The 27,514-nt window shown below is 42.5% G+C and overlaps 1 protein-coding gene across 1 annotated transcript; it reads left to right on the top strand.

The window, feature by feature from the left end:
• Nucleotides 1-275: 275 nt before the first annotated feature.
• Nucleotides 276-26,236, top strand: LOC114598074 (cytochrome P450 2J5-like). Its single transcript, XM_077929675.1, has 9 exons — nt 276-500; nt 5,144-5,306; nt 7,825-7,974; nt 8,177-8,337; nt 9,329-9,505; nt 17,524-17,665; nt 18,748-18,935; nt 19,409-19,550; nt 25,484-26,236. The coding sequence occupies exons 1-9, from the start codon at nt 333-335 to the stop codon at nt 25,669-25,671; spliced, it is 1,479 nt and encodes a 492-aa protein (XP_077785801.1). The 5' UTR covers nt 276-332; the 3' UTR covers nt 25,672-26,236.
• The last annotated feature ends 1,278 nt before the right edge of the window (nt 26,237-27,514 follow it).

The raw sequence follows: 27,514 nt of genomic DNA, 5'->3' as shown, positions 1-27,514 counted from the left end.
ATATTAAATACCAGATGACTCTCAGGGTACTGGAAGTAGATCACAGTCTCTTGGGAGTTCAATGTGCCTGATATAAAGCACACTTCGTCACATCTGTATGACACACATTAAAAGGATTATAGCATTTGATTGTTTGATTATAGTGTTTGATTGTACCACATTCCAAGGCTACCTACAACCCTTGTTGCTTATTTGTTTTTAATAACTGAGCATATAAAAACAGACAATACTGCTGATGTCTTTGATGAAAGCAAAAACTCCTTAGAGAAAGAGAGTTGAACCTGACCAGGCAACCTAGAAAAAATTAAGGAGAAAGAGACAGCAAGAGAAGGATGGAGGTATGGGCAGTTTTGATTGCTCTGCTGGTGGCTCTTCTGATTCTGCACTACCTGAAACAGCTCTGGTCACGCAGGCATTATCCTCCAGGACCTCTCCAGCTTCCTCTCATTGGAGCCATATGGAGGTTTGGATTCAAGATTGATGAAAATACTCTCATTCAGGTACTTATTGCTTAGTAATAACTCAGTCTGATGCCAGCAATTGTTTTATCTATTTCCCCCAACAATTGTGATATTTCAGCTTCAACGATAGCATTGGTTAAAATGGTAAATGCCATAAGCCTCTGTTGTCAGAAGCTGTAAGCAATACAAATAATAGTAATAATTTAAATAGTATTATTATTAATATTGCAAAGCACAAAACCATATAAAAGTTGAAAATACGCATTAAAAACTACAGATCAAAAATATTTATTGTATGCTGTTAAACTGAGGAAGGAGGAGAGAACACCCTCAAAGGAAGAATGCTTTATGAAAATCTTGGAATATGCAGAGATGACAAAAATTGATAAAAGATACAAATTTAGAATCTTTTAAAGAAGATTAGAAAACCTTTCCAGTCTATATAAAAAGTTATTTCCCATATGCAAAGACCACAGTGGGGTTTAAACTGCAAGAAAACAGCAGAATATATTAAGAAACATGTTAGAGAGGATCAAATTAGATAAGATGGAACTTTAAAATGCAATCGTATGTAATTCGAGTTATAAACATTAATATTGGGTGAGTGGGAAATCACTTGTTTTGTTGAATTGGAATATGGTGGTACCTTGGGTTAAGTACTTAATTTGTTCTGGAGGGCCATTCGTTGTTGTTTTTTAATTAATTTTCCAGTTAACAAACCAATAACCATTCATATCACATTAATTCCAAATTATACCAATACATAATAAACTCCAAATATTTAGCCGAATTTTAAATTTTTGTTGGGGGTACCCATGCTTCGAGTTCAGAAAGGGTCCAATCATCTCATATTTCTGCTGCTTTGATGTTCACAAGTCCCATCTTTCCATCTCTTTGTTGTTATCCTTTACAAATCCCGTCTTCCAATCTTCTTGCTGTTATCATTTTTCTTCTTAATAACCTCTGGGTTATCTCCACAAGCGAGTTGAAGCAAACATTATTATAGTCCTGTGGGGATTTTCATGCTGATCCAAAAGTCCTATTCAAACGGCAGGCACCATTTCAGCAGTTCCCATAAAATACAGTCTAAGCGTCTGCTCATTAACTTTCCCAGACCAGTTGCTCCATAAATGAGCCTTTCCAGGGGAGTGCTTGCCAAATCAAACGTAGAATTCAGATATGATATGATTCAGATATGATAACAGAATACTGGCTCCCTCCCCCTTTGACTGTAAATCTTGCAACAAAGTATGTCTCATAATGGTGGTTCCCAATTTGAACTGCGTCATCCAAAAGCCTTTCGTTTCCTTTCCAGATCTTCCACAAAACAGAGCCTTTAGTTGATAATTTCCACACAGTTTATTTTCCCATCTCACTTGCTATCAATCATGTGGCGGTTCTTCTTGGGGAGGGGTTGTTAGGCAAATCATATTGAAAAAGAGAAAAGTTTTTTTCCCCTTTCCGATCCGTTTCAACATACCGACATAGTTGTAATTCTTTGATGTAGTCTTCTGTTCAGTCCAACCCGTCACTCAGCTTCTCAGTGGTTGATTTAATTAGCAATCAGTACACCCTTTCCTTCGCTTGAAACATGTGCATTTACTCTTCTCCAATTATTTATCTTGAGCAATGCAACTAGGATCGCAATCAGAAGTAGAGTCCAGGAGATCCAAAAACTCACTCGAGGGCTTTCCGTCCAGTGCCCCCACCCCCTCCTTCTTTCGAACTCGGGGGTGATTTATTGGCAACAGCAGATGAGGCAGCATTTTCCCATCCCCTGGGAAAACTCGGGAGGGTAATTTACTCCCATCATTAGCCTCTTAACCTGTCCGTTCTTACCCTGAAACTGTTCTTAACCTGAAGCACCACTTTAGCTAATGGGGCCTCCTGCTGCTGTCGCGCCACCAGAGCATGATTTATGTTCTCATCCTGAAGCAAAGTTCTTAATCCGAGGTACTATTTCTAGGTTAGCAGAGTCTGTAACCTGAAGCGTATGTAACCTGAAGCGTATGTAACCCGAAGTACCACTGTATAATTGTTGAGTAACGAATGTAACTTTCTATATGGAAAATTTCTATATTCCAATTGTTTTGTTAATTGGATTATTATTATTATTATTATTATTAACCACCCAATAATACCCCCCCCCCCACAGAAAAAAGTCAGATTTTAAAAGGGCATAGGATGTCAATGAAATCAACCAAAGGCCTAGTTAAAAAGGAAGGTTTTGCCAGGTGAACTTCCCTGGTGAGAGCATTCCACAGACGGGGAGTCACTGCAGAGCAGGCCCAATCTTGTGTTGCCACCCTCTGGACCTCTTATGGAGAAGGAACACAAGGAGGGGGTTCAGAAAATGATTTCAGGGTCTGGTAAGATCATATCGAAAGAGGCGGTCCTTGAAGTATTGTGGTTCTGAGCCATTTAAGGCTTTCTAGGTCAAAACCAGCACTTTGAATTGGGGCCAGAAACTAATTGGTAGCTGGTGCAGCCGGACCAGGAGCGATGTAATCTGCTCTTGTTCCGGTGAGCAACTTGGCCGCTGAATTCTGCACTAGCTGAAGTTTCCGAACTGTCTTCAGAGGAAGCCCTATGTATAACACATTGCAAGTAATCTTACCTTGAGGTTACCAAGGTTAACAAATGTAACTTTCTATATGAAAAAAGAATAAAATATTATTACAGAAAAAAGACAGACCACAGCATTCATTCACAGCAGCCTCTCAACAGGCACTAACCTCCATGCGCTATTCAATCTTTTTCACTCAAACCAGAAGCACTTATAAAAAACAAACTATAAACTAAAATACCAAAATCTTCTTAAAGGATCTCTGCGGTAAACTAGGGTTGCCATTTTTTAGGAAATTGTTGAACTTTTTCCATTGGGTTGCCATACATCTCAGTGTTCCTGACATTTTGCCGATTCCTGTCAGGACATGTCAGGAATTTTCCTGATGTATGGCAAGCCTACAGTAAGTGCTAATCTCCAGTTAATACTCCCACCAATAATACAAGGCCAGGGCTGTGAAATCAGCTTCAGAGAGTCATTTAGAAAGCTGTGAAACTAATTTCACTTGGAAATGAAGTCTTGCTACCACTTACACATTGACCCATAGAAAATACAACAACATTTTATGTTGCCTTGAGTCCACCCCCCCCCCCCCGGATTTCACATAGCTACACATGCTGCCATTATCCTACTTTGTATGGTTTTGTGCTTTTCAGTATTAATCGGAATCTTGCCCCTTTATATTAGTTTTAATGTGTGTTGTTCATAGCTGCTGGTTGCAGGGCACTCATCTCCAAAACACATTGTGTAACACAAGAAGCTGAATTAATAAAACAGCTTATTACAGTATGTTCTTCATCTTGTCTTCCTTTCATATTATTGCATGTTGCGACATGGCCTAGAACAGGTATGTCCAACTTTCAAGAGACTGAGATCTACTCCCACTATAAAAAAACTTGCGGTGATCTGCTAAATTTGTTGAGCTTTTTTAGGGAGCCAAAGTTCTTGAGCTTTCAGGGGGGTTCAGGGGCCCCACAAGATCTACCACAGACACCTCACCAGTAATAATAATAATAATAATAATTTATTATTTATACCCCGCCCATCTGGCTGGGTTTCCCCAGCCACTCTGGGCGGCTTCCAAAAGAATATTAAAATACTGTGATACATCAAACATTAAAAGCTTCCCTAAACAGGGCTGCCTTCAGATGTCTTCTAAAAGTCTGGTAGTTGTTGTTCTCTTTGACATCTGGTGGATATCCCTGGCCTAGAATGCTGTGTACTTCTCCCCTTCCAACAGAGGGAAGGTCAACAAGTTCAACTGGCAATGAAGTAGGAGCACACCAGCCTTTCTCAGCAGCAGCTCACGTGTAACTAGAGAAGACAAGAGACAAACAGAACAGGCACCTTTCCATTGCCTCCTCCGCAAGCATTTACTCTTTGTCAGACCATAATTTATTTTATTTGTTTGTTTCTTAAATACAATTCTGAGCTTTTTCAGCGAAAACTCTTCAAAAAATACAAAATTACTCAGCCATCAGATATGAACATATTAACTTTTAAAACATTGGAATTGGTAATATTCTCTAGCCCAGACATGTATCATCTGAATTCCTTGCCATATATTTGCATGGTGGTGATGCTCCTGCTGTGACCCACCGTGGGTCTGAAAGCTGACCCAGGGCTCTAATCTAGCCTATGCCAACCTGGTACCCTCCAGATGTTTTGGACTACAAAGCCCATCTGCCCCAACCACCTTGGCCAATAGTCAGGGATGCTGGGAGTTCTAGTTCAAAAGCATCTGGTGGGCTACAGGTTCCACATCCCTGCACACACAATGTTTGTGGCAATATCATTTTCTGGCAATGACTTGTGCATCTTCTTGTCTGTCGCAGGAGGGCTGGTTACTATGAAGTGTCTCTGCTGCTCTGATCCTAGGCAGAGGCAACATGGCTAGGAGGGAGTAAAACAAATGGGTTGGAATTCTGGGAGGAAGGGAGGAAGGGAGGAAGGGAGGAAGGGAAGGAGGAGGAGGGGAAAAGATGATAGCAAGAGAACTGCACATAGTGAGAAACTGCAGAGGTGAGGGAGGATGACGTTCTCGTATTAAGTTGAAATATCCAACTGCATTTTTTGAACACATCATTCCTCTCTTCTCTTTTGACCCAAATGTTAGCTGGGAAAGCAACATGGAAATATTTACACCATATGGTTAGGACATCTACCCATTGTAGTACTGTCTGGATTCCAAGCAGTGAAAGAAGCGCTCATTGACCACTCTGAAGAATTAGATGAGCGACCAGAGACTCCTTTACTTAGGACTCTGATAAAAGGAAAGGGTAAGTAGTGAAGAATAAGAATTTTTACTGGTATTTTCTGAAGATGAAACATTTAAAGAGCTGTCCAGAAAAACAGAACAAAGGTTCTCTATTACTGCTGCACACAACGGGAAATGCATTTCCTAGGAGCTAGGAGCTAGGGGCTAAGGTCATCCAGAGTGGCTAGTCCTCATGCTATCAAATGACACGTTCATTTGGGTGCATAAAAACCTGGCTTCAGTACGTGTGAAGATTTGATTGATTATGACATCTCTAAGAAACACAACACACTGCTTCTCTCAACAAGCTCTTCCAACATGTTTTGGGCATGGACTCATGTGGCAATTATAACATGTGAACTTTGCAATCACATAGTTACTATCATCATTATACATTATGAATTGCTTCTTGCATGTATGTCTCAAGGCAACTTACAGAGATATAAAAATAGTTTAAACTATGAATAATCATAGTTTAGAGGTCCCTTGCCCTAAGTAAGTCAGATTATCCTCTACCAGGGCCAGGGGCTTCTCAGTGATGGCTCTGACCTGGTGGAATGCTTTGTCCCATGAGACCAGGGCCCTGCAGGATTTAACTTCCTTCCGCAGGGCCTGTAAGACAGAGCTATTCTGCCTGGCTTTCAATTTGAACTTAGCCTGATCTTTTATTCGCCTTACTCCCCTCCCCTCCCCTTTTTATGAAGATTACCCACTCTGGGATCCCACAGCTAATTCTCCCCTGGTCTCCTCTCTGGCCCAAATAGGACTAATTTAGCCAGCTAGCCCTGGTGATCATCTAATGTTTATTGGCTGGATTTCCCACCTAAATTGATTTTTGAATTCTGAATTTATTGTTATTCACGTTTTATACTGTATTTTATGCTGTTTTTGGCTGCATAAATTAAGTGTTTTAAATTTGTTGTTAGCCATGTTGTTAGCCACCCTGAGCCCAGTTTTCTGAACTGGGAAGGGTGGGATGTAAATAAAAATTTATTATTATTATTTATTATAAAAGATTTTAAAACAGTACAAAAATCAACAACAACTAAATATGGGTTAAAACAATACAAGGTATACACCTATTGAAGTGACCTTTGTACACGACTGGGAAAGCTTGTTGGGGGACCTCCTACGGCTAGAGTGAGTATGGAGGGGTGCCCGTGACGGAGCCTCAAGAACATCTTATAGGGCTTTTATGAAAACCTATGAGATGCCGGTGAAGGCTGCTAAGAAGTCTTACTTCTCGGCCTCCATTGCATCCGCTAGCTCTCGCCCGGCGCAATTATTTAGTATAATTAGGTCTTTAACATCCCTTGAGGGACAGCCAAATTTAAATAACAATTTGATACACAGCTGTGAGGCATTTGCGAGCTTTTTTGCGGAGAAGGTCTTGTTGCTCCGCCATGGCCTCCCTGCCAATTTGGATACAATAAAGGAACTGGAGGCCCCTCGACTGTCCTCGGGTCCAGTATTGGACCACTTTGACCGGATATCCCCAGCCGATGTGGACAGACTCCTCTGAGCTGGAAAGCCCACCACCTGTCCTCTCAACCCGTGCCCGTCTTGGCTGATTAGAGCGTGTCCAGATGAGGTGCGGCCCCTCCTAGGGGATATCATCAATTTGTCCCTTGGCACCGGGACATTCCCAGGGGAACTGAAGGAGGCAGTGGTGCACCCACTTTTAAAGAAAACATCATTTGATCCCTTATATCTAACCAATTACTGTCCGGTTTTGAATCTTCCGTTCCTGGGTAAGGTGATTGAGAGAGCAGTTGCTGAACAGCTTGGTGGGTTTCTGGATGAAACATCGGCTCTGGATCCATTCCAGTCCTGCTTCCGCGCTGGTCATGGGACCGAGACAGCTCTGGTTGCCCTAACAGATGATCTTCGTAGACAGCTGGATCGAGGCGGGTCAGGGCTGCTGATGACACCCAACTCTATCTGTTGAAGGATGGCCATCCTGACTCGGCCCCAGACACACTGACCAGATGTTTGGAAGCTGTGGCTGGATGGTTACGTGGGAGCCAGTTGAAGCTAAATCCTTCGAAGACAGAGATCCTGTGGCTGGGACGGAACGATATGGGATTGGGGGGCAACTCCCATCTCTTGCGGGGGTGCAATTAGTGCCAACACTGTAGGTTAAGAGTTTGGGTGTAATCTTGGGTGCAGATTCCAGCTATAACAAAGGCGGCATTTTTCCATCTCCGCCAAGCTAAGCCATCCACTTGTCTCCCAAATGTGAAGTGAAATTTGATCGTGACGGCCTTCCATGGAAAAATCTAAACTTGTCGACATCACACTGTATCAGATACCAGTTTTCTCTTCAAAAATCAAAACGGTAGAGCTGTCGAGAAATGTCACTTTTTGCTGATACAGTAAAGTGCACATTCTGAGCGTCTGTGCATGTGCGAGTGGCAAAACCCTGAAGTAACCTGTTCTGTTACTTCCGTGTCGCTGTGAGAGGCAACCTGAAAATATTTAACCCGAAGCGACTTTAACCCGAGGTATGATTGTAATTATTTCTCACTGATTTTCCATAGGTATTGGATTATCAAATGGTCACACTTGGAGGCAACATAGACGCTTTGTTGTAGTCACTCTGCGGAAGCTGTGGCGGGGAAAGAAAGGCATGGAGCAGCAAGTAGCAGAGGAGGCCCATCAGCTCGTGGAGGTTTTTGCACGTTCAAAGGGTATGTGATGCTCAGTGATGGTGCTGAGCTGGCATATGGAGATATATTTGTGTCCTACCTCTGTCCATTTTAGAAAGGAATGTGATATGCTTCTCTTGGTTCCTAATGGAGATCCCAGCAGTTTCTCATGGCCACCATGAAACCCCACTCTCAGTAGGAACTGGACCAGTTGAGCTAACATTAGTATAACTTTATTTTGCAGGACAGCCACTTGACCCCTCCATGCCCATCGCTACTTCAGTCTCCAACGTGATATGTGCTGTGGCTTTTGGGCACCGGTTTGCTCTTGAAGATGAAAGGCTCCAGAAGCTGAGAGAAGCCATAGATTTTTCCCTACAATTTGTATGTAGCTTTGGTTATGCTGTGAGTAGTCATTTCCATTCCTGCCAAACAGGTCCCCCAAGGGCCTTAATACCACAAATCAATATTCTGATAGAGAGTTGGAGAAGTGAGATCAGGTCTAAATTGATCTGAGATAAGGGCCACTTACTATCTCACAGCCTGATCCATTGCTCATGATTATCACTGAGATAAAAAACACACCAACCCCCCCCCCATAAAACAGCAACAAAAGAAGACTTTGTCCACCACAGGAGACACTTTAGAGGGAAGATGGGACAAAAATGGAACAATGACCTTGAGAACAGGTCATCTAGAGTCCACCAAAGGGAACAGAGGTGAACAAAATAATCTTCTCAAGAAGGGAATTACATAGTTTTGTTGCCATCATGGAAAACTAAATGTGTCTACTCTATAACCACCTAGCAGTGGCAATCATGATGGCCTCCATGGTGAGGCCCCTGCAGCCACCACTTGGCTGGAATTTTTTTTAATGAAAGAGAGACCAGCAACTCAAGCACTATTGCTATTGCTGAGGAAAGCAGCCCCCTTCTGGATGATCAACTAAACCCTTTCCTCAAATTTAAGTTCAGTTCTCCACATTTCTACCTCCATTCCTAATCTGTAAAAAAAAAAAAAGGACTCATGAAACTTACTTGAATATCCCCCCACACCCTATTTCCACCCACCCCCACCTACCACAAACGGGCACTAACTTGTTCCAGGAGAGGTCCTGAGATTGTGCCCAGTTTTGGAATTATGCCTGGGAGCTGGGAAAATATTTTGAGCCATAGTTTTCTTTCACATTTTCAGCTAGGGATAAATCACAGAATCCAATCATTGTGGGATTCCAGAGAAGCTATAGACACCTTCCTTCTTCTTAGTGAGACTCAAACTAATATGCTAGCCCTGAAGAATAATGCAGATCATGTTTTATAAGTGCAATTCCAAAGCACAAATGGTTTGAACAAGCTTCCTCATGGTAATGGCAGCATTTCTGCTATCTTTCCTTTAGCTTTATGAAATGCTACCATGGCTCATGAAACATCTCCCAGGGCCCCACAAGAAGGCTTTCTCCTGCGTGGAGATGGTGCGTTCATTTGCAAAGGAGGAGATAGAGAAGCATAAGGAGAATCAGTCTGTGCATGACCCACAGGATCTCATTGATTTCTATCTACTTCAGATGGAGAAAGTAAGTATCTGCTTGAAACCGAATGCTGCTCATCCAAGGAATCATTATATTCCATGTTATGAGTGAACAGAGAGAGGAATTGAGGGAAGTCTGGGGGGTGGGTGGGAGGGCTGGTTTTCTTTTCGGGGAGGGGAAAATAGGGGGGGAATGAGGATGATATGTTTTTGATTAATTGTTATGTTGAAATCTTTAATAATAAATAAATAAATATAAGTGAATACTAATCTCTTGCCAGGACACCAATATACCGTATTTTTCACTCTATAACACGCACCAGACCATAACACGCACGTAGTTTTTAGAGGAGGAAAACAAGAAAAAAAATATTCTAAACGAAATAGTGGATATATGATTTTTGTGGTTCATGCTGTGGCCACAGACATGTGATCTGACAGTGAGTTTGGAGTAGCCCAATGCAAAAATCCTGAGGATCCATGTGGATCCATGCTTTGTAACCACGGAGGAGGGAAGGAAGGGGAACCATGGATCCTCTGCTCACGACTGCAGCAGATCCCCCCCACCCGCAGGCATTCGCTCCATAACACGCACAGGCATTTCCCCTTACTTTCTAGAAGGAAAAAAGTGAGTGTTATGGTGCAAAAAATACGGTATCTCTCTGGCCCCCCCCAATTCCCTCATAGTCATTTTAATTGCTAAAGTGAGTTGACATCCTTCCATAGGCATCTACTAAAATAGCTAGGAAAGGATCCCCTTCATGGATCACTGCCTTGCCGTGGCGAAGGGGCTTGAAGAACTCAGAGAAGCTATGAACTACGCCGAGCAGGGCACACAAGATGAACAGGTCATAGTGGAGAGTTTCGACCAAACGTGATCCACCTGGAGGAGGAACCGGCAAGCCACTCCAGTATCCTTGCCAAGAAAACTCCATGGACAAAGACAACAGGCATATAAAAGTTATGACGCTGGAAGATGAGCCCCTCAGGTCGGAAGGCGTCCAACATGCTACTGGGGAAGAGCGGAGGGCAAGTACAAGTAGATCCAGAGCTGATGAAGCGGCTGGGCCAAAGCCGAAAGGACGCTCAGTTGCGGATATGCCTGGAAGCGAAAGGAAAGTCCAATGCTGTAAAGAAAAATATTGCATAGGAACCTGGAATGTAAGAACCATGAACCTGGGTAAGTTGGAGGTGGTCAAAAATGAGATGGCAAGAATAAATATTGACATCCTGGGCATCAGTGAACTAAAATGGACGGGAATGGGTGAATTCAGTTCGGATGACCATCACATCTACTACTGTGGGCAAGAAACCCGTAAAAGAAATGGAGTGGCCCTCATAGTCAACAAAAGAGTGGCGAAAGCTGTACTGGGATGCAATCTCAAAAATGATAGAATGATCTCAATACGAATCCAAGGCAGACCTTTTAACATCACAGTAATCCAAATTTATGCACCAACTACTGGTGCTGAAGAAACTGAAATTGACCAATTCTATGAAGACTTACAACACCTTATAGAAGTGACACCAAAGAAGGATGTTCTTCTCATTATATAGGGTATTGGAATGCTAAAGTAGGGAGGCAAGAGATAAAAGGAACAACTGGCAAGTTTGGTCTTGGAGATCAAAACGAAGCAGGGCAAAGGCTAATAGAGTTCTGTCAAGAGAACAAGCTGGTCATCACAAACACGCTTTTCCAACAACACAAGAGACGACTCTACACATGGACATCACCAGATGGGCAGCATCGAAATCAGATTGATTATATTCTCTGCAGCCAAAGATGGAGAAGCTCTATACAGTCAGCAAAAACAAGACCTGGAGCTGACTGTGGCTCAGATCATCAGCTTCTTATAGCAAAATTCAAGCTTAAACTGAAGAAAGTAGGAAAAACCACTGGGCCGGTAAGATACAATCTAAACCAAATCCCTTATGAATACACAGTGGAAGTGAGGAACAGGTTTAAGGATTTAGATTTGGTGGACAGAGTGCCTGAAGAACTATGGATGGAGGCTCGTAACATTGTACAGGAGGCAGCAACGAAAACCATCCCAATGAAAAGGAAATGCAAGAAAGCAAAGTGGCTGTCCAACGAGGCCTTACAAATAGCGGAGGAGAGAAGGCAAGCAAAATGCGAGGGAGATAGTGAAAGATACAGGAGATTGAATGCAGATTTCCAAAGAATAGCAAGGAGAGACAAGAAGGCCTTCTTAAACGAGCAATGCAAACAAATAGAGGAAAACAACAGAATGGGAAGAACCAGAGATCTGTTCAAGAAAATTGGAGATATGAAAGGAACATTTTGTACAAAGATTACCATAATAAAGGACAAAAGTGGTAAGGACCTAACAGAAGCAGAAGACATCAAGAAGAGGTGGCAAGAATACACAGAAGAATTATACCAGAAAGATATGGATGTCTCGTACACCCCAGGTAGTATGGTTGCTGACCTTGAGCCAGACATCCTGGAGAGTGAAGTCAAATGGGCCTTAGAAAGCACTGCAAATAACAAGGCCAGTGGAAGTGATGGTATTCCAGCTGAACTATTTAAAATTTTAAAAGATGATGCTGTTAAGGTGCTACACTCAATATGCCAGCAAATTTGGAAAACTCAGCAGTGGCCAGAAGATTGGAGAAGATCAGTCTACATCCCAGTCCCAAAGAAGGGTAGTGCCAAAGAATGCTCCAACTGCCGCACAATTGCACTCATTTCACACGCTAGCAAGGTTATGCTTAAAATTCTACAAGGAAGGCTTAAGCAGTATGTGGATCGAGAACTCCCAGAAGTGCAAGCTGGATTTAGAACAGGCAGAGGAACCAGAGACCAAATTGCAAACATGCGCTGGATTATGGAGAAAGCTAGAGAGTTCCAGAAAGACATCTACTTCTGCTTCATTGACTATGCAAAAGCCTTTGACTGTGTCGACCACAGCAAACTATGGCAAGTTCTAAAAGAAATGGGAGTGCCTGATCACCTCATCTGTCTCCTGAGAAATCTCTATGTGGGACAAGAAGCTACAGTTAGAACTGGATATGGAACAACTGATTGGTTCAAAATTGGGAAAGGAGTACGACAAGGCTGTATTTTGTCTCCCTGCTTATTTAATTTATATGCAGAATACATCATGCGAAAGGCTGGGCTGGATGAATCCCAAACTGGAATTAAGATTGCCGGAAGAAATATCAACAACCTCAGATATGCAGATGACACAACCTTGATGGCAGAAAGTGAGGAGGAATTAAAGAACCTTTTAATGAGGGTGAAAGAGGAGAGCGCAAAATATGGTCTGAAGCTCAACATCAAAAAAACGAAGATCATGGCCACTGGTCCCATCACCTCCTGGCAAATAGAAGGGGAAGAAATGGAGGCAGTGAGAGATTTTACTTTCTTGGGCTCCATGATCACTGCAGATGGTGACAGCAGCCACGAAATTAAAAGACGCCTCCTTCTTGGGAGAAGGGCAATGACAGGCCTAGACAGCATCTTGAGAAGTAGAGACGTCACCTTGCCAACAAAGGTCCATATAGTTAAAGCCATGGTTTTCCCAGTAGTGATGTATGGAAGTGAGAGCTGGACCATAAAGAAGGCTGATCGCCGAAGAATTGATGCTTTTGAATTATGGTGCTGGAGAAGACTCTTGAGAGTCCCATGGACTGCAAGAAGATCAAACGCATCCATTCTGAAGGAAATCAGCCCTGAGTGCTCACTGGAAGGACAGATCGTGAAGTTGAGGCTCCAGTACTTTGGCCACCTCATGAGAAGAGAAGACTCCCTGGAGAAGACACTGATGCTGGGAAAGATGGAGGGCACAAGGAGAAGGGGGCGACAGAGGACGAGATGGTTGGATAGTGTTTTCGAGGTTACCAGCATGAGTCTGACCAAACTGCGGGAAGTAGTGGAGGACAGAGGTGCCTGGCGTGCTCTGGTCCATGGGGTCACGAAGAGTCGGACACGACTAAACGACTAAACAACAACAACATATGTGAATACTAATCCCTTGCTAATCCCTGCGGGACCTGACATCTTTCTGCAGGGCCTGCAAGACAGAGCTGTTCCACTAGGCTTTTGGTCAGGGCACAGCCTGACTCCCTCCTCTGGCAATCTGCACAGAATTTTGCTTAACAGTTGCCATCAATTTGATTTTAATTAATTTTATAATGGAATGTTTTTAGAATGTGGGATTATTTGATTGTTGTTAGCCGCCCTGAGCCCGGCTTCGGCTGGGGAGGGCGGGATATAAATAAAAATTTATTATTATTATTATTGCCTGGAAACCAGTACAGTGGTACCGTGGTTCTCAAACTTAATCCATTCCAGAAGTCTGTTCCAAAATCAAAGTGTTCCAAAACTGAGGCATGCTTTCCCATAGAAAGTAATGGAAAAAGAATAAATCCATTCCAGACTTTTATAAACAACCCCTAAACCAGCAATTTAACGTGAGTTTTTCTATCTAACGAGGCCATTGATTCATAAAATGAAAGCAGTAATCACTGTACCGTACTATAAAATAAATAAAACAGTATTGTGGATGATAAAAAATAAAATTAAAATTCTTTCTTACCTGCACTGATGATAGTCATTGTTTGGATGGTGGGTTTTTATCCATTTCCGTAGTCACACAATCAATCAATCAATCAATCAATCAATCAATCATAAAATGAAGAACAAGCTACAGTCACAGAAATGAAAAAGCGACACAAACAAAAATGTAAAAAAATAGCAAAAACAAAAGCACCAAATATAAGCTCCAAATATCACCTCATGACACTTCAATCGGAAACGGAAAGCTTTGATTACAATTGGGGGGGGGGCGACAAATTAGCAGCGCAACAGTGAAAATGGAAGCTCAGGAGCACATTCAGCTTCCGAAGCAAAGTTCGCAAACCGAAACATTGACTTGCAGGTTTGCAGCATTCAAGTTCCAAGTTGTTCGGGAACTAAGCTGTTCGAAAACCGAGGTACCACTGTGTCTTTTTTTCTGAATCTCAGTTGAAAATCGCATTGAGTTCCCTCCAAATATTTCTCATAGTCAATTTAGTTGCTCAAGTGGGTTGACATCCATCCATAAGCAAATATAGAAATGTCTAGGAAATGTGAGTGTAAAGGAGTGGAAACTTAAGTGTATTATGGGGTCTTGCTTTGGAGCATTTTTTGGATTGATGTTTATCTGACATTCAAATGTGGACTGAGAAAACAGAAAATCCAAAACAAAATATTCTTAAGTTAACTATGACTTCAAATCCCTGTCTCATCCATCTTCATATACTAGAAAGGACAAAATATATTTTCATCTTTCCCTCTTTGAACAATGCTTATTATGGTGACAAAAGAATGGTTAAATATGTTTAGTGGGAAGTGCCATATTTCACCACATAATTGTCACATTTTTATGCCAATTATTCTTTTCAAAAAAGGGAGTTGCGACAATTATGTGGTGAAAAACTAAGGCATGACCCTTATGCAAGGAAAGTTTTTATTAACAAACATACTTATGGTAACATTGCTTATTACTTGTTACTAACTGTTTTGGGTGTTATTAGGATGCACAGAATACTTGTGAACAGGTAATGGTAGTCCAAATCAGGCCTCAATTCTGTCACCTTTTAAAAAGAGATTGATAATTTTGGCATCCCCAAAGTCTGCTGGGATTTCTTCTCTCTCCCAGATTTTTTCGATGAGCTTGTGAAGTTGTTGTGTAAGTTCAATTCCACCCACTTTGAGGACTTCAGCAGGTATTCTGTCAGGTCCACTGGCTTTGTTGTTTTTCATTTGGTTAATGGCTGTACACAACTCTCCCAGATTAGGAAATACTGCAAGCTCATCTCTACCTTGTTTTTGAAGAATTTGTGAGAGGACCTCAGCAGCTATGGGGGAGTTGCGGTTAAGGAGATGTTGGTAATGTTCTTTCCAGTGCAGTGCAGTAGCTTCTTTATCTTTTAGAAGTGTGGTACTGTCTGCTGAGCATAGGGGGCATATGCCATGATTTATTGGCCCATACATGGTCTTTGTGGCTTTGAAGAAATTCTGTGCATCATGAGTGTCAGCTAAGCACTGGATCTCTTGAGCCTTTTTTTTAATCCACCAGGTGTTTTTTAGCTCTCTGGTTCCTCTTTGAACCTCAGCCTTAGCGTTGGCATAGGTTGTTTTTTCTTAGTGGCACAGTTTCTCTCTCTTTGTCAGATCTGAAAGGCCTTCCTTTTCTTGTCAATCATGCGTTCAATCTCCCTGTCTTTCTCATCAAACCAGTCCTCGTGTTTCTTGGTTTGCTATCCGATAGTTTGTTCACAGGCTGCAATAATGGATGTTTTTAGCTTGGTCCAGTGTTCCTCGATGTTATCAGGGAATTCTGAAAGCAGATGGTCCTTAAGAGTTGTTTGGAAGCAGATTCAGAAATTTGGGGAAGTGGCAGGATTTAAATTAAATAGGAATAAAACAAAACTACCAGTTAAAAACTTGAAGGAAGAAGAAAAAATGGAATTGGAGCAAAATTGGAATTGAGATAGAAGTCCATAAAAAGGTTAAATATTTAATATTTAGGGATATGGCTAACATCAAGAAATATAAACTTATACAAAGACAATTATGAAAAATTTTTAGAAATATCTCTCACTGTTAGGAAAAAGAGTGGCGGTTAAAATGACTGTGCTGCCTAAAATGCTATTCCTCTTCTAATCAGTCCCAGTAATTGTGAAAGATGAATGTTTTAAAAAATGGCAGAAAGAAATTTCTAGGTTTATTGGGGGGGGGGGGCAAAAGGCCAAGGATAAAATATAAGATACTTACAGAAATCCCGGTTAATGGCATCTTGAAGGGCTTGAGTGTTCATTTTGCACCTTGGTTTTCTTTCTTGAAGCCTGTGTTGAGGTATAATCTTGATAGCCATCGTGGAACGTATTAGTCGGTGATCTGTCCAACATTTGTCGGCACTCGTCATAGCTCTGGTAAGGAGCACATCATGGAAATCTTTAGCACAGACAATAACATAGTCTAAGAGGTGCCAGTGGTTTGACTGAGGATGCCTCCATGAAGTTTTAAATTTATTTTTCTGTTGAATGAGTGTGTTGGTAATAGTAGCCTGTTGGCTTTTGGTGAGTTTACCAGAAGTCTGGTAGGGACTTCTGACAGGAGCTTTACCATATTGTTTTTGATAGTGAAGCCTACCTCATGTATTTGACCTTCTTGTTCTGATAGACCTTTCCAGAAGAATGTGTAGCCTCCTTTTTCTTCCTTCAGTTGTCCCTTGCCTGCTCTTTGAGTCTCTTGAAGCACTGCAATATTGATGTTAAAACGTCACATCTCTCTTGCAATGATGGCAGTTCAGGATGCTCATTATCTGTGTTATATCTGTCCATATATTCCATGTTCCAAAGTTCAATTGTCTTTTACCACCGCTGGGTGGTGACGCCACTGGGCGTGGTAATCCAGTCAGGGAAAAAGAGAGGCAGACTATGGTTAGGGCACCTTTTCTAGCCCCTCCCGCTTTTTGGAGCGAGCAGAGTAGATCCTAAATAGGGCTGCTCAGTCATGGATACTGCTGCCGAGCTGCTCAACTGCCTTGTTCCTTGAGTCACAATGACTGAATCTGTATCCACTGCCCATGTGCTGTTTCATGACTAAGGGCTTCCAGATTTCACAATCCTGCCCCTGTTACCATATGCTGATCACCATGGAACTTTGGGTGTTTTGGTTTGGGATGGGTTTTTTGGAAGACGCCTGTACGTGAATTTGTTTTACGTCTGTAGATCAGTGCACACTGACCAATGAACAGTCTTCACAGTAAGGCTCTGTTCTGATGGCATGAGTTGTCATGGGGACAGGTAAATTCTTTGCAAGCCCACTCATCACGAAAAGCTGATGATCCAGCGAGTGAGGGCAGCAACAGTAAGGGGGGTGGGGGTGGCAGCAGCATCCCATTTCACCTTAGGCACTATAAGAGGATACCCCACCTCTCATGAAGCATGTGTGGGTGGTATGGTAATAAGTGGGGGAAGGAAGATAAAGTGCTGAAGGACAGAGTGTAATGCATGTAAATGACATGTCACTTTCCCCATTTTCAACACCAGAGCAGGAATGACCCAGAGTCCACCTATGATGAAGAAAACTTGGCCCAGTGCATTTTTGACCTCTTTGTAGGAGGGTCGGACACAACTAGGAGTTCTCTGCAATGGGCGCTTCTCCTCCTGGCAAGTCATCCAGATATCCAAGGTGAGAGAGGAGAGCCAGGGCTTCTCTTGACCACTAGGGTGGAGCATAGTTCTTTAAAGGTTTCATATCGGAAAGAGTTAAAAGTGAGTTTATCATGTAAATTATGGAAGGTAAACGATATCGAAATAAGCTAAATGTTTTTGACTTTCATGTCTGGAAAGATATTTTTCCCACCAACATTTTCCTTCATAGTTTCTAGAACCTATAATTAACAGATGGAAAAAAGTAAAATGTCCAGAAAGCTGGGACTGGGGGGAAACCATGGGCCTTGCCCTAAATTCACTGAATGAGCAGAATAGTCAAGTAACAGAATAAAATGTCTCTAGGAAGTTTATAGTTGGAGATGAGTTTCATGGCAATGCTCTGTCATTTGTCATAAGGAAGCCTACAACAGTAGGGTTGGAAGGGACCCCAAGGGTCTTCTAATACAACCCCCTGCAATGCAGGAATCAACACATTCCCCCCTCCAGTTTGATACCATACCACAACCTGTACCTGTTTTGTTTTGCAAATCTGCTAGCAGTTTCTTTATGCAGCAAATGTACAAGAATGCCCCTGCTGTGAGATAAGTGACTGAGCCTCATTCCTGCCTCTCCATGCTCCATTACATGAGGGATGCGGGTGGCACTGTGGTCTAAAGCACTGAGCCTCTAGGGATTGCTGATTAGAAAGTGGGCAGTTCGAATCCATAAGACAGGTGAGCTCCTGTTGCTCTGTCCCAGCTTCTGCCAACGTAGCAGTTCGAAAGCATGCCAGTGTAAGTAAACAGGAAATATTGAGGACTGGGGGTGAAGGATGAATATATGACAGCCTTTGATCCCAGCCCTTCAGCAAATCCAGACAGTTCTGGCAACCAGAAACTACTGAGATGAGCTTCTCTTTCAACCTTTTCTTACCTGGGATCTAGAGTGGGGAAGAACCATATAGACTGACTTAAACTCTTTGGAGGACGAGGTGGGCTTTGAATGCAAGAACCTGGGACTCATTCACAGAGATTTATGGAATATGTTCAAGGGAAATAAATGTCCAACTGAAATAAAATGCAGTATTCACAATAAACCTGTTTCCATCATTCTCTTCAGATAAAATGCACAAGGAAATAGAAGATGTCATAGGTTCTGCTCACTCAATCTGCTATCAAGATAAGAAGAAACTGCCCTACACCAATGCTGTGATTCATGAGATGCAGCGCTTTAAATTTGCCGTTTTTTTGGGGTTCCCTAGGCAATGTACAAAGGATTTCAAGCTGCATGGTTTTCTCATTCCCAAGGTATAACAGTGTGATACAGCTGCACTCCTGTAGCCCAAGAGCAAAGAGCAGCAGAAGGTTTCATATTGAGAGATGCTGCCAGCTGTACAGGAACTATTCAAAAATCTGAAGGGCAAGAGCAGGAGCTCCATCTGCAGACATGTTTCACCATCAGCAGGTGCCATTCCATGGGGCAATTGTGGCAGGGGAGGAGCATGTAGTGGCCAGAAGTCTCCGCCTGGTTGTGAGCTATCATTTTAAAAGAGGTGGGGGAAAGTCCTCTTGTGTTCCTGCCTGTACAGAAAGTTTTTACAGTGATGAATACAAAGCCACCCACCAAAATAATAATAATAATAATAATAATAATAATAATAATAATAATAATAATAATTCAGATCAGTGTCTGCAATGATTAGTCTTGGGATAGTGTGGGACGATTAAAAAAAAAAGTATTGATATGAATGCATTCCAAGTCACTTGTTTCTTATTTGCAGGGGACGATTATTATTCCCGATCTACGCTCTGTTCTTCTTGATCCAACACAATGGGAGACACCTGCAGAGTTCAACCCAAATCATTTTTTGGACAAGGATGGACAATTCATGAACAGAGAAGAATATCTCCCATTTGGTGCAGGTAAACGCAGAAGACCAAGCTACGTTGTGATCTGTAGATGTGCTTACTGGTCTGCTTCCAGGAAATGACATCAGCAGCAGCACATGAGGAAGTGGGCCAGAGCAGAAGGAGCATCTTTCTGGCTGTAGTGGCAGTGCTGGTCAGCAGAATGGGGCAAGGCAGTGGAAAGTTAAGGGGATCTCTGAGTTGGTGGCTTGGGACCAGAGCCATAGCTAGGTGATATTTCGCCCCTGACAGAACTGTCCAGATTGCGCTCCCTTGTTGTTGTTGTTTAGTCGTTTAGTCGTGTCCGACTCTTCGTGACCCCATGGACCAGAGCACGCCTGGCACTTCTGTCTTCCACTGCCTCCCGCAGTTTGGTCAAACTCATGCTGGTAGCTTCGAGAACACTATCCAACCATATCGTCCTCTGTCGTCGTCCCCTTCTCCCTGTGCCCTCCATCTTTCCCAACATCAGGGTCTTTTCCAGGGAGTCTTCTCTTCTCATGAGGTGGCCAAAGTATTGGAGCCTCAGCTTCACAATCTGTCCTTCCAGTGAGCACTCAGGGCTGATTTCCTTAAGAATGGATAGGTTTGATCTTCTTGCACTCCATGGGACTCCCAAGAGTCTCCTCCAGCACCATAATTCAAAAGCATCAATTCTTCGGCGATCAGCCTTCTTTATGGTATAGCTCTCACTTCCATACATCAGTACTGGGAAAACCATAGCTTTTACTATACAGACCTTTGTTGGCAAGCTGATGTCTCTACTTTTTAAGATGCTGTCTAGGTTTGTCATTGCTTTTCTCCCAAGAAGCAGGCGTCTTTTAATTTCGTGGCTGCTGTCACCATCTGCAGTGATCAGTGCGCTCCCTAGCCAAGGACAAATTAGCTCTTCTTTCTGCCTCTCCTCCACCCCACCCCACCCTGTGCCATTCAATTCCTCACACACTTCACCTTGTATTGAATTCTTTCCCAGAAAATACAATATTTAATTTATTATGTCTTAATAGAAGGTTTCAAGAAAGCAAATGGCATTTAGATGTCAGTTGACAGTTTTTTTAATGTAATTAAGTGGTAAAACAGTATACAGATAGGCCTAAATGAAATGTAGAAAAATATCATACTGATTAATTTCACAATGATAACTTTATATTATAATACTATATGATGTAAAACGGCATTGTTTTCACAGTATCTGTGTTATTTGGTTGATATAAATAAGAAAACTATTAACATTATTCACAAGTCACGTTACAAGTTCTTATTCACAAGAGTTGTTATTTGAAATCTTTTTAAAAAGTAAAGTTAGGCCAACTCTTGCTTCAAGTAGGAATCTCCTCAATGAAGTCTCATGTGATTAGAACTTTAATTTTCTAGCTTTAATTGAAGAAGACTCAGTAATAATTTCATCAAAGTCTGTTTTTGATGCTAATTCCTACTATAAGAGGTGTGACAAAAATGTTAGGCTAAAAAGCAACTCTAACAGAGAGCTTGCAAAATGCCTAAGTTAAAAATGAATTTCACAACACTATTGTAGACATGCTTCCAACTCTTCAAAAGAAAAGAACTCTTGTTAACACAGATAAAACATTTACCTAGATAATTTCTGACTGTGATACTTCACATAACAAAGCAGACCAAAGTACTACTAAAGTATGCAATTCGTGTAAATCACCTGAAGTGTCTGTCAGTATGGAATTTAGGGGCACTCTCCAAATGCATATACGGTACTTGACCACCTCAACTAAAAGTGCTACAAATTCTGCAAACCTCCAGCTATCTGTTTATTATACATTTACTATATATGTAGCACATTTAGCTTACAGAGTCCTTGGCTGTGTGCTTCACTAATCTTGAAAATTAGTGCGATGGATTCACTAAAACAAACAAAAAATAAATCCAATTTTAGAATCAGGGAAATTGAAAGTTGAGAGACGTTGGTTTTCCCAGTTGGTGGACAATCTTTCTAAGTCTGGGAGAAAATAAGAAATAGAAAATAAGAAATAGAAACAGAAAACAAATAGTCAGCTTTTAATAAACATGTTTTTTCATTGAGATATATAGGTATGGAACAACAAATTGTTTCAGTAACTTTTGTTTCCAGAATATGTGTAGCTGGATGGTATCAGACAAGGGTTTAGGAAACTGAGCTCAACTATTTCCACAGATATGCTTGGGTCTTGGGATACTGGCTTGGGGCTTGACTGACCTGATTATTGCAAGGATATTTGTGGATTAGATTATGCCTAACTGCTCAGTATTCAAGTGCTAAATAATGACTACAGATATCATTGGTTCAATAGGCACTGAGTATTCAGCAAGTTTGAAAACATCTGATCAGACCAGACCTGCTTTGCTTTCGTAGGCTCTTCAGATGCTGTTGGACTACAACACCCATCATCCCTGCCTTTGGCTGTGCTATCTGGGCCTGATGGGAGTTGGAACCCACCAACATCTGGGGGCCACCTTAGATTCTAAGGCATGAACATGACCTTTCGGAAACATATAGGACTTTTATTCTCAAAAGAGATTTTGCTTTCAGTGAATGTTTCATATTAAATTAGCTAACGCACATCAACAGAGTCTATGTTTCTCCCTCCTTCAGTGGAGCCATACTAGGACCCAGGATCACACTCTATTCGTCTGAAAGAAACTCTGGACAGTAGTCAGCTCAGAGAAGGTCAACTGTTGACATTAATGGGCCTCACTTAGTCCTTCATTTTAATGGGTCTACTCTGAGTAAAGCTTAGTTGACTACCACCCTATTTTCAGCTCGAATTGTAAGCGTTGGACTCCCCCCTCCCTCTTTCTCTGTGCAAAGGCTATTCCACCTTGCAAAACAATATTTCTATTCACATCACATGAGGAAAAGCATAAAAAGCTAGCATTGCCGTTTGCACTGTGCAATTCCGTATAAATAGATTGCAGTCGGAAACAAAACCTTTCCCTTTCTCAGAAAGGCTACTGGATTGTGGATGAGCCTCCCTGCTTGGAATGTTTAAAATACTAACTGATTCGAAAGAAAGAGGGGGGTTTGCCCTGCCGGACTTGAGGTTGTATTATGAATCTGCAGCTTTCTGCTGGTTGAAGGATTGGTTTCTGCTGGAGAACACTGATGTCCTAGATCTGGAAGGGTTTGACAATGCTTTTGGTGGGCATGCATATTTGTGGTACGACAAGGTCAAAATTCATAAACTGTTTAAAAACAGTTTAAGAAGAGCAATATTTATGGTCTGGATAAAATACAAAGACTTGTTAGAGGGTAAGACCCCGAGGTGGTCATCACCGGTGGAGGCCAAGGCTCGAAAAAGACCCAACATGAGGCCTATTGGCCGAAATATTGGGAAATAATTGAAAAAATTGGAGACAATTGGAGGTTGCAGAGCTTGGAGAAATTAAAGAATAAGGTGCGAGACTGGTTACACTACGCTCAAATTCAAGAGGTTTTCAAAATAGATAAAAAAGTTGGGTTCCAGGTGGAAAAATCGAAGCTAGAGACGGAATTGTTAGAACCAAAAACTAAGACACTTCCGAGAATGTATAACTTGCTGCTTAAATGGAACACACAGGATGAGACAGTTAAATCTGCCATGATAAAATGGGCACAGGACATTGGGCATAACATCATGTTTGAGGACTGGGAAAGGTTATGGAACACCGGAATGAAATTCATGGCATGTAATGCCTTGAAGGAAAACATTATGAAAATGATATACCGGTGGTACATGACCCCAGTCAAGCTTGCTAAGATATATCACCTGTCTGACAATAAATGTTGGAAATGTAAGGAGGCTGAAGGGACATTCTTTCACCTCTGGTGGACTTGCCCAAAAGTGAAGGCCTTCTGGGAAGTGATTTACAATGAGTTAAAAAAGGTATTTAGGTATACCTTTCCCAAGAAACCAGAGGCCTTCCTGCTGGGCATCGTAGACCAGAAAGTTTTAAAGAAGGATAGAACTTTGTTTATGTACGCTACTACAGCAGCAAGAATTCTTATCGCAAAGTATTGGAAGACACAAGATTTACCCACACTGGAGGAGTGGCAGACGCAATTGATGGACTATATGGAACTGGCTGAAATGACTGGCAGAATCTGAGATTTGGGAGAGGAAACAACGGAAGAGGACTGGGAAAAATTTAAGGACTATTTGCAAAAACACTATAAGTTGTATGAATGTTAAGAATGTGCATGATTTGGAAAATTTAGCTTCAGCAACTTGATTTGGTGAACTGAAAAATAAGTTATAAGAAAGACGAGGTGGAAACATGAAATAACTATATTATGTTTATTTTAAGGTACAAACAATTGAGATACAGTATTTCGAACTTAGAAACATAATATTTGAAAGATACAGTAAGATATGAAATAAGATAACAAATTGCTGATGTTTTTATTGTTAAGAACGCAGGGTTCGGAGGATGTGGGGAAGTCCAGTTGGAATGGTAAAAATACCGTATTTTTTGCTCTATAAGACTCACTTTTTCCCTCCTAAAAGGTAAGGGGAAATGTGTGTGCGTCTTATGGAGCGAATGCAGGCTGTGCAGCTATCCCAGAAGCCAGAACAGTGAGAGGGATCACTGCTTTCGCTGTGCAGTGATCCCTCTCACTGTTCTGGCTTCTGGGATTCAGAATATTTTTTCTTGTTTTCCTCCTCCAAAAACTAGGTGGTCTTATGGTCTGGTGCGTCTTATAGAGCGAAAAATACGGTATTTTGGAAAGTTGGTTTTTTATATACTTCTTTTTTTCTTTGTTCTTTTCTTTTTCTTTATTCTATATATTTCTGACTGTTTGAAAGAAAATTTAATAAAATATATTTTTTTTTTAAAAAAAGGAATGTTTCATTTCAGAGAGGAGATTACGGGGCTGATTTGTAAGTTAGCCAGTTTGCGCGAGGGCGCGTTTGTGCGTGTCCGCAGAAGTCACACACAGAAGCATAATAACTTAACAATTGATGCTCAAGGCACTCTCTCCTCTCCCGCCTCTTCCTCTCCCCTCCTTTTTTTACTTTTCGTTCCCCATCCAAGCGCTCGATCCACCCTTGGAGCGAACGCCCTGCCCTGCCTGGCTGCTACCCTAAGGGAACGATTCAGCCATGCGATTGGAGCATGCATTCTTCAGAAGTCCCGCAAAAACCAGGAAGTGAGAAAGGCAGAGGGGTGGGTGAGAAAGTGAGAAAGGTGGAGGGGAGAGAAGCACTCTTAAGCAGCCAGGGAGGCAAGCAGCATCCGTTCCAGCTGAGGTGGGAAAGCGAATGTGCTGTTTGAAAGACACGTGCTGTGCTCCTTTCCCCTCTGTACCCGCTGTGGTGCAGGGCTGCGAGAAAGAGAAATCTGGCAGGACAGTTTGCTCATGGTCTTAATCCCTTTCTGCATTGCTGATTTGGGCAGTTGACCAAAGTTTTCCTTTCATTTTTTTAAATCAAGTTTTATTGAATGTTTTATACGTGAGACACAATAAAAACCATGCTAATCTAAAAGGGAAAAGAAAAATAAAAATAGGAAAGGAAGAAAAGATTGAAAAGAAATAAAGGAAATAACAGGGTCCTCCATCAAAATTAAATCTTCACCCTTATTCTGCACACAGAAAAGTGAGCCCTCCCAGTTCTCACTGGGAGCTAGACCCTCTTACACTGGCTTCTAGCCCTGGGAGATGCTCTCTGCCCTGTCCATCCCACAGGACCCTTCATCTTCAATCCATCCTCTTCCTGAATGTATCTTCCTTGATATGAGATTGGGAACTTCAAATTACAGAACAAAACATAAGTATAGCAAGAAGAAAGAAAGGTTAGCACTGACCAGGCTAGAAAATTGACAGCAGCCTTGATGTTTTCCCTATCCTAACTGTGTCTGTTTTGCCAAAGTGTTATGCAGAATGTTTATAGCTACAAAGCAATGAACATGGGAAAGTAAATTATTGCTCACTTGCTGCCTTCTTCTTGTCTCCTCTTCAGGGGCTCGCATTTGTTTGGGAATGCAGATGGCAAAGATCGAAATATTCATCTTCCTGACCAGCCTGCTGAGGGCATTCAGTTTTCAGCTGCCAGAAGGAGTCAAAGAGCTCAATCAAAAGGCTATAATAGGGACTACAGCACATCCCCATCCTTATAAACTCTGTGCTGTTCCCCGCTGCAACACATAAGAAGATAGGAAAATATTAGGGGCTGCACCCCTGCTTCCTGCACTCGGTGACCCCTTGGCCACTCCTGACACATGAACCCCCTAGCATTTCCCCTTCCCTTCCCATCTCATCCCATGCAACTACTGAGGTCTCTTTTCACCTTCGCAGCTCCATTTCTGAAGCCAATTCTCTCTTATTTTCTGCAGCTCTGCTTTGAATCCATTTCCCCCTTCACCCCATCTCCTCCTTTTCTTCAGGCCCTTTCATGCCCCTGCTTTCATCTTCATCCCTCTCCCAATGCCTCCTTACTCCCTCCTTTTTGACAACTTCCTTTGCATCCCCATTCTTACTCTTGCTCCCTTTTCTCCTCCCCCTCCCCTTCCTTTTCTCAAATCTCCCTTACACACACATTCCCACACCTCCTCCTCTCTCTCTCTTCTGCAGCCCCCTTCTAACACCCCCCATGCTATGTTATTGTATCTTGAAGATGAGTAGACTCCTAAGAGCAAGCTATCAGCTTCTCCAGTTGAAGAATGTTAAGTTTCTTTGATGGATACTGTACATGTGTGCTTGTTAATAAAATATCTCTTCTAAATCACTACATTGAACCCGGAACCTGGAACGCGGACCACGCAAGGTATCAGGTATCAGGAGTGAAATAGGTTGTGTGGAGGCACTATGCAATATTTGAAGGCTTCACATCCTTTATCACAGTTAAGGAATGGAAGGGGGAGAAGTTTGAAACAGACGTTCCCCTGACTTCCACTAGCCTTTCCTTCAATGGCAGAAGTTTGAGTAAATGGAGATGGTGGAAAACTGAGATAACTGTGGCTTTAGGAATAATGGAGGGATGGAGGAACACTGAGCAATTGGTGTGTGTGTGTGTGTGTGTGTGTGTGTAACATTTTAACAAGGAGAAACAGCAGAGATGGGTACGGAAGCAACCACCCAAAAGCTAACAAAACAGAAGAATGAAATGGAAAGTGGAATTAAAGAGGACAAAGAGACTTTGGAGAACAATATGGATGAAGGATTTCCAGAACAGAAGGATGAAATGGTGGAGGTGGAGGCAACAGATGGTGTAATGAAGAAGTCCTTCACAAAAGGTGACTAGAGGACTGAAACAGCCAAATGGCAGTGTTGAGATGTTGGAAGAGTGCAGGGTCGCCGACTTATAAAAAATATTGGGGGGGGCCATACCGGGGTCCTGCCCCGGGAAGTTTTCTAAGTTCCAATGTCAGCGGCGCCCGGCAGAGCAGCCCTCTCGGCCACGGCAGCCCGGCTCTCCCAGCCCCCGGGGGCCGCCCTCCTCCCTCGCGCACCCGCAGCGTTCCTGCCCAGGGAGGCAGCGCCCCCAGGAGAGGCGGCGGCGGCAGCAGCAGCCGCGCGCGGCCCGGGCTCCCCTCGCCAGCCGCGGGAGCCAAGGCGCACGACGAGTGCAGCCGAGGAAAGGAGCGCGTGGCCCCGTCCCGCCCTCGCCACTCACCCTTCTGCAGCGGAGTCGGCGCCCCATGGAGTCGGCGCCTATGGAGGAGTGGAAGGAAGCCACCGACGAAGAGATGAAGAGACATCCTAAGCTGGAAGAGATAGAGTTGGAAGAGAAAGGAGTCTGCACACAACTTGGAGTGAATTTAGAGAGGAAAGCTATCAAACCTCCGGAACTTTTCTTGGAAAAAGAATGGAAGAAGTGTAAATGGAAGGGCTATTTTTTTCACCTTGCCAACAAAGGTCCGTATAGTTAAAGCCATGGTTTTCCCAGTAGTGATGTATGGAAGTGAGAGCTGGACCATCAAGAAGGCTGATCGCCAAAGAATTGATGCTTTTGAATAATGGTGCTGGAGGAGACTCTTGAGAGTCCCATGGA

Source organism: Podarcis muralis, chromosome 6 (genome assembly GCF_964188315.1).
Source record: "Podarcis muralis chromosome 6, rPodMur119.hap1.1, whole genome shotgun sequence".
In the NCBI taxonomy this organism is placed as follows: Eukaryota; Metazoa; Chordata; class Lepidosauria; order Squamata; family Lacertidae; genus Podarcis; species Podarcis muralis.
This window is presented reverse-complemented; position numbering and strand designations above follow the sequence as displayed.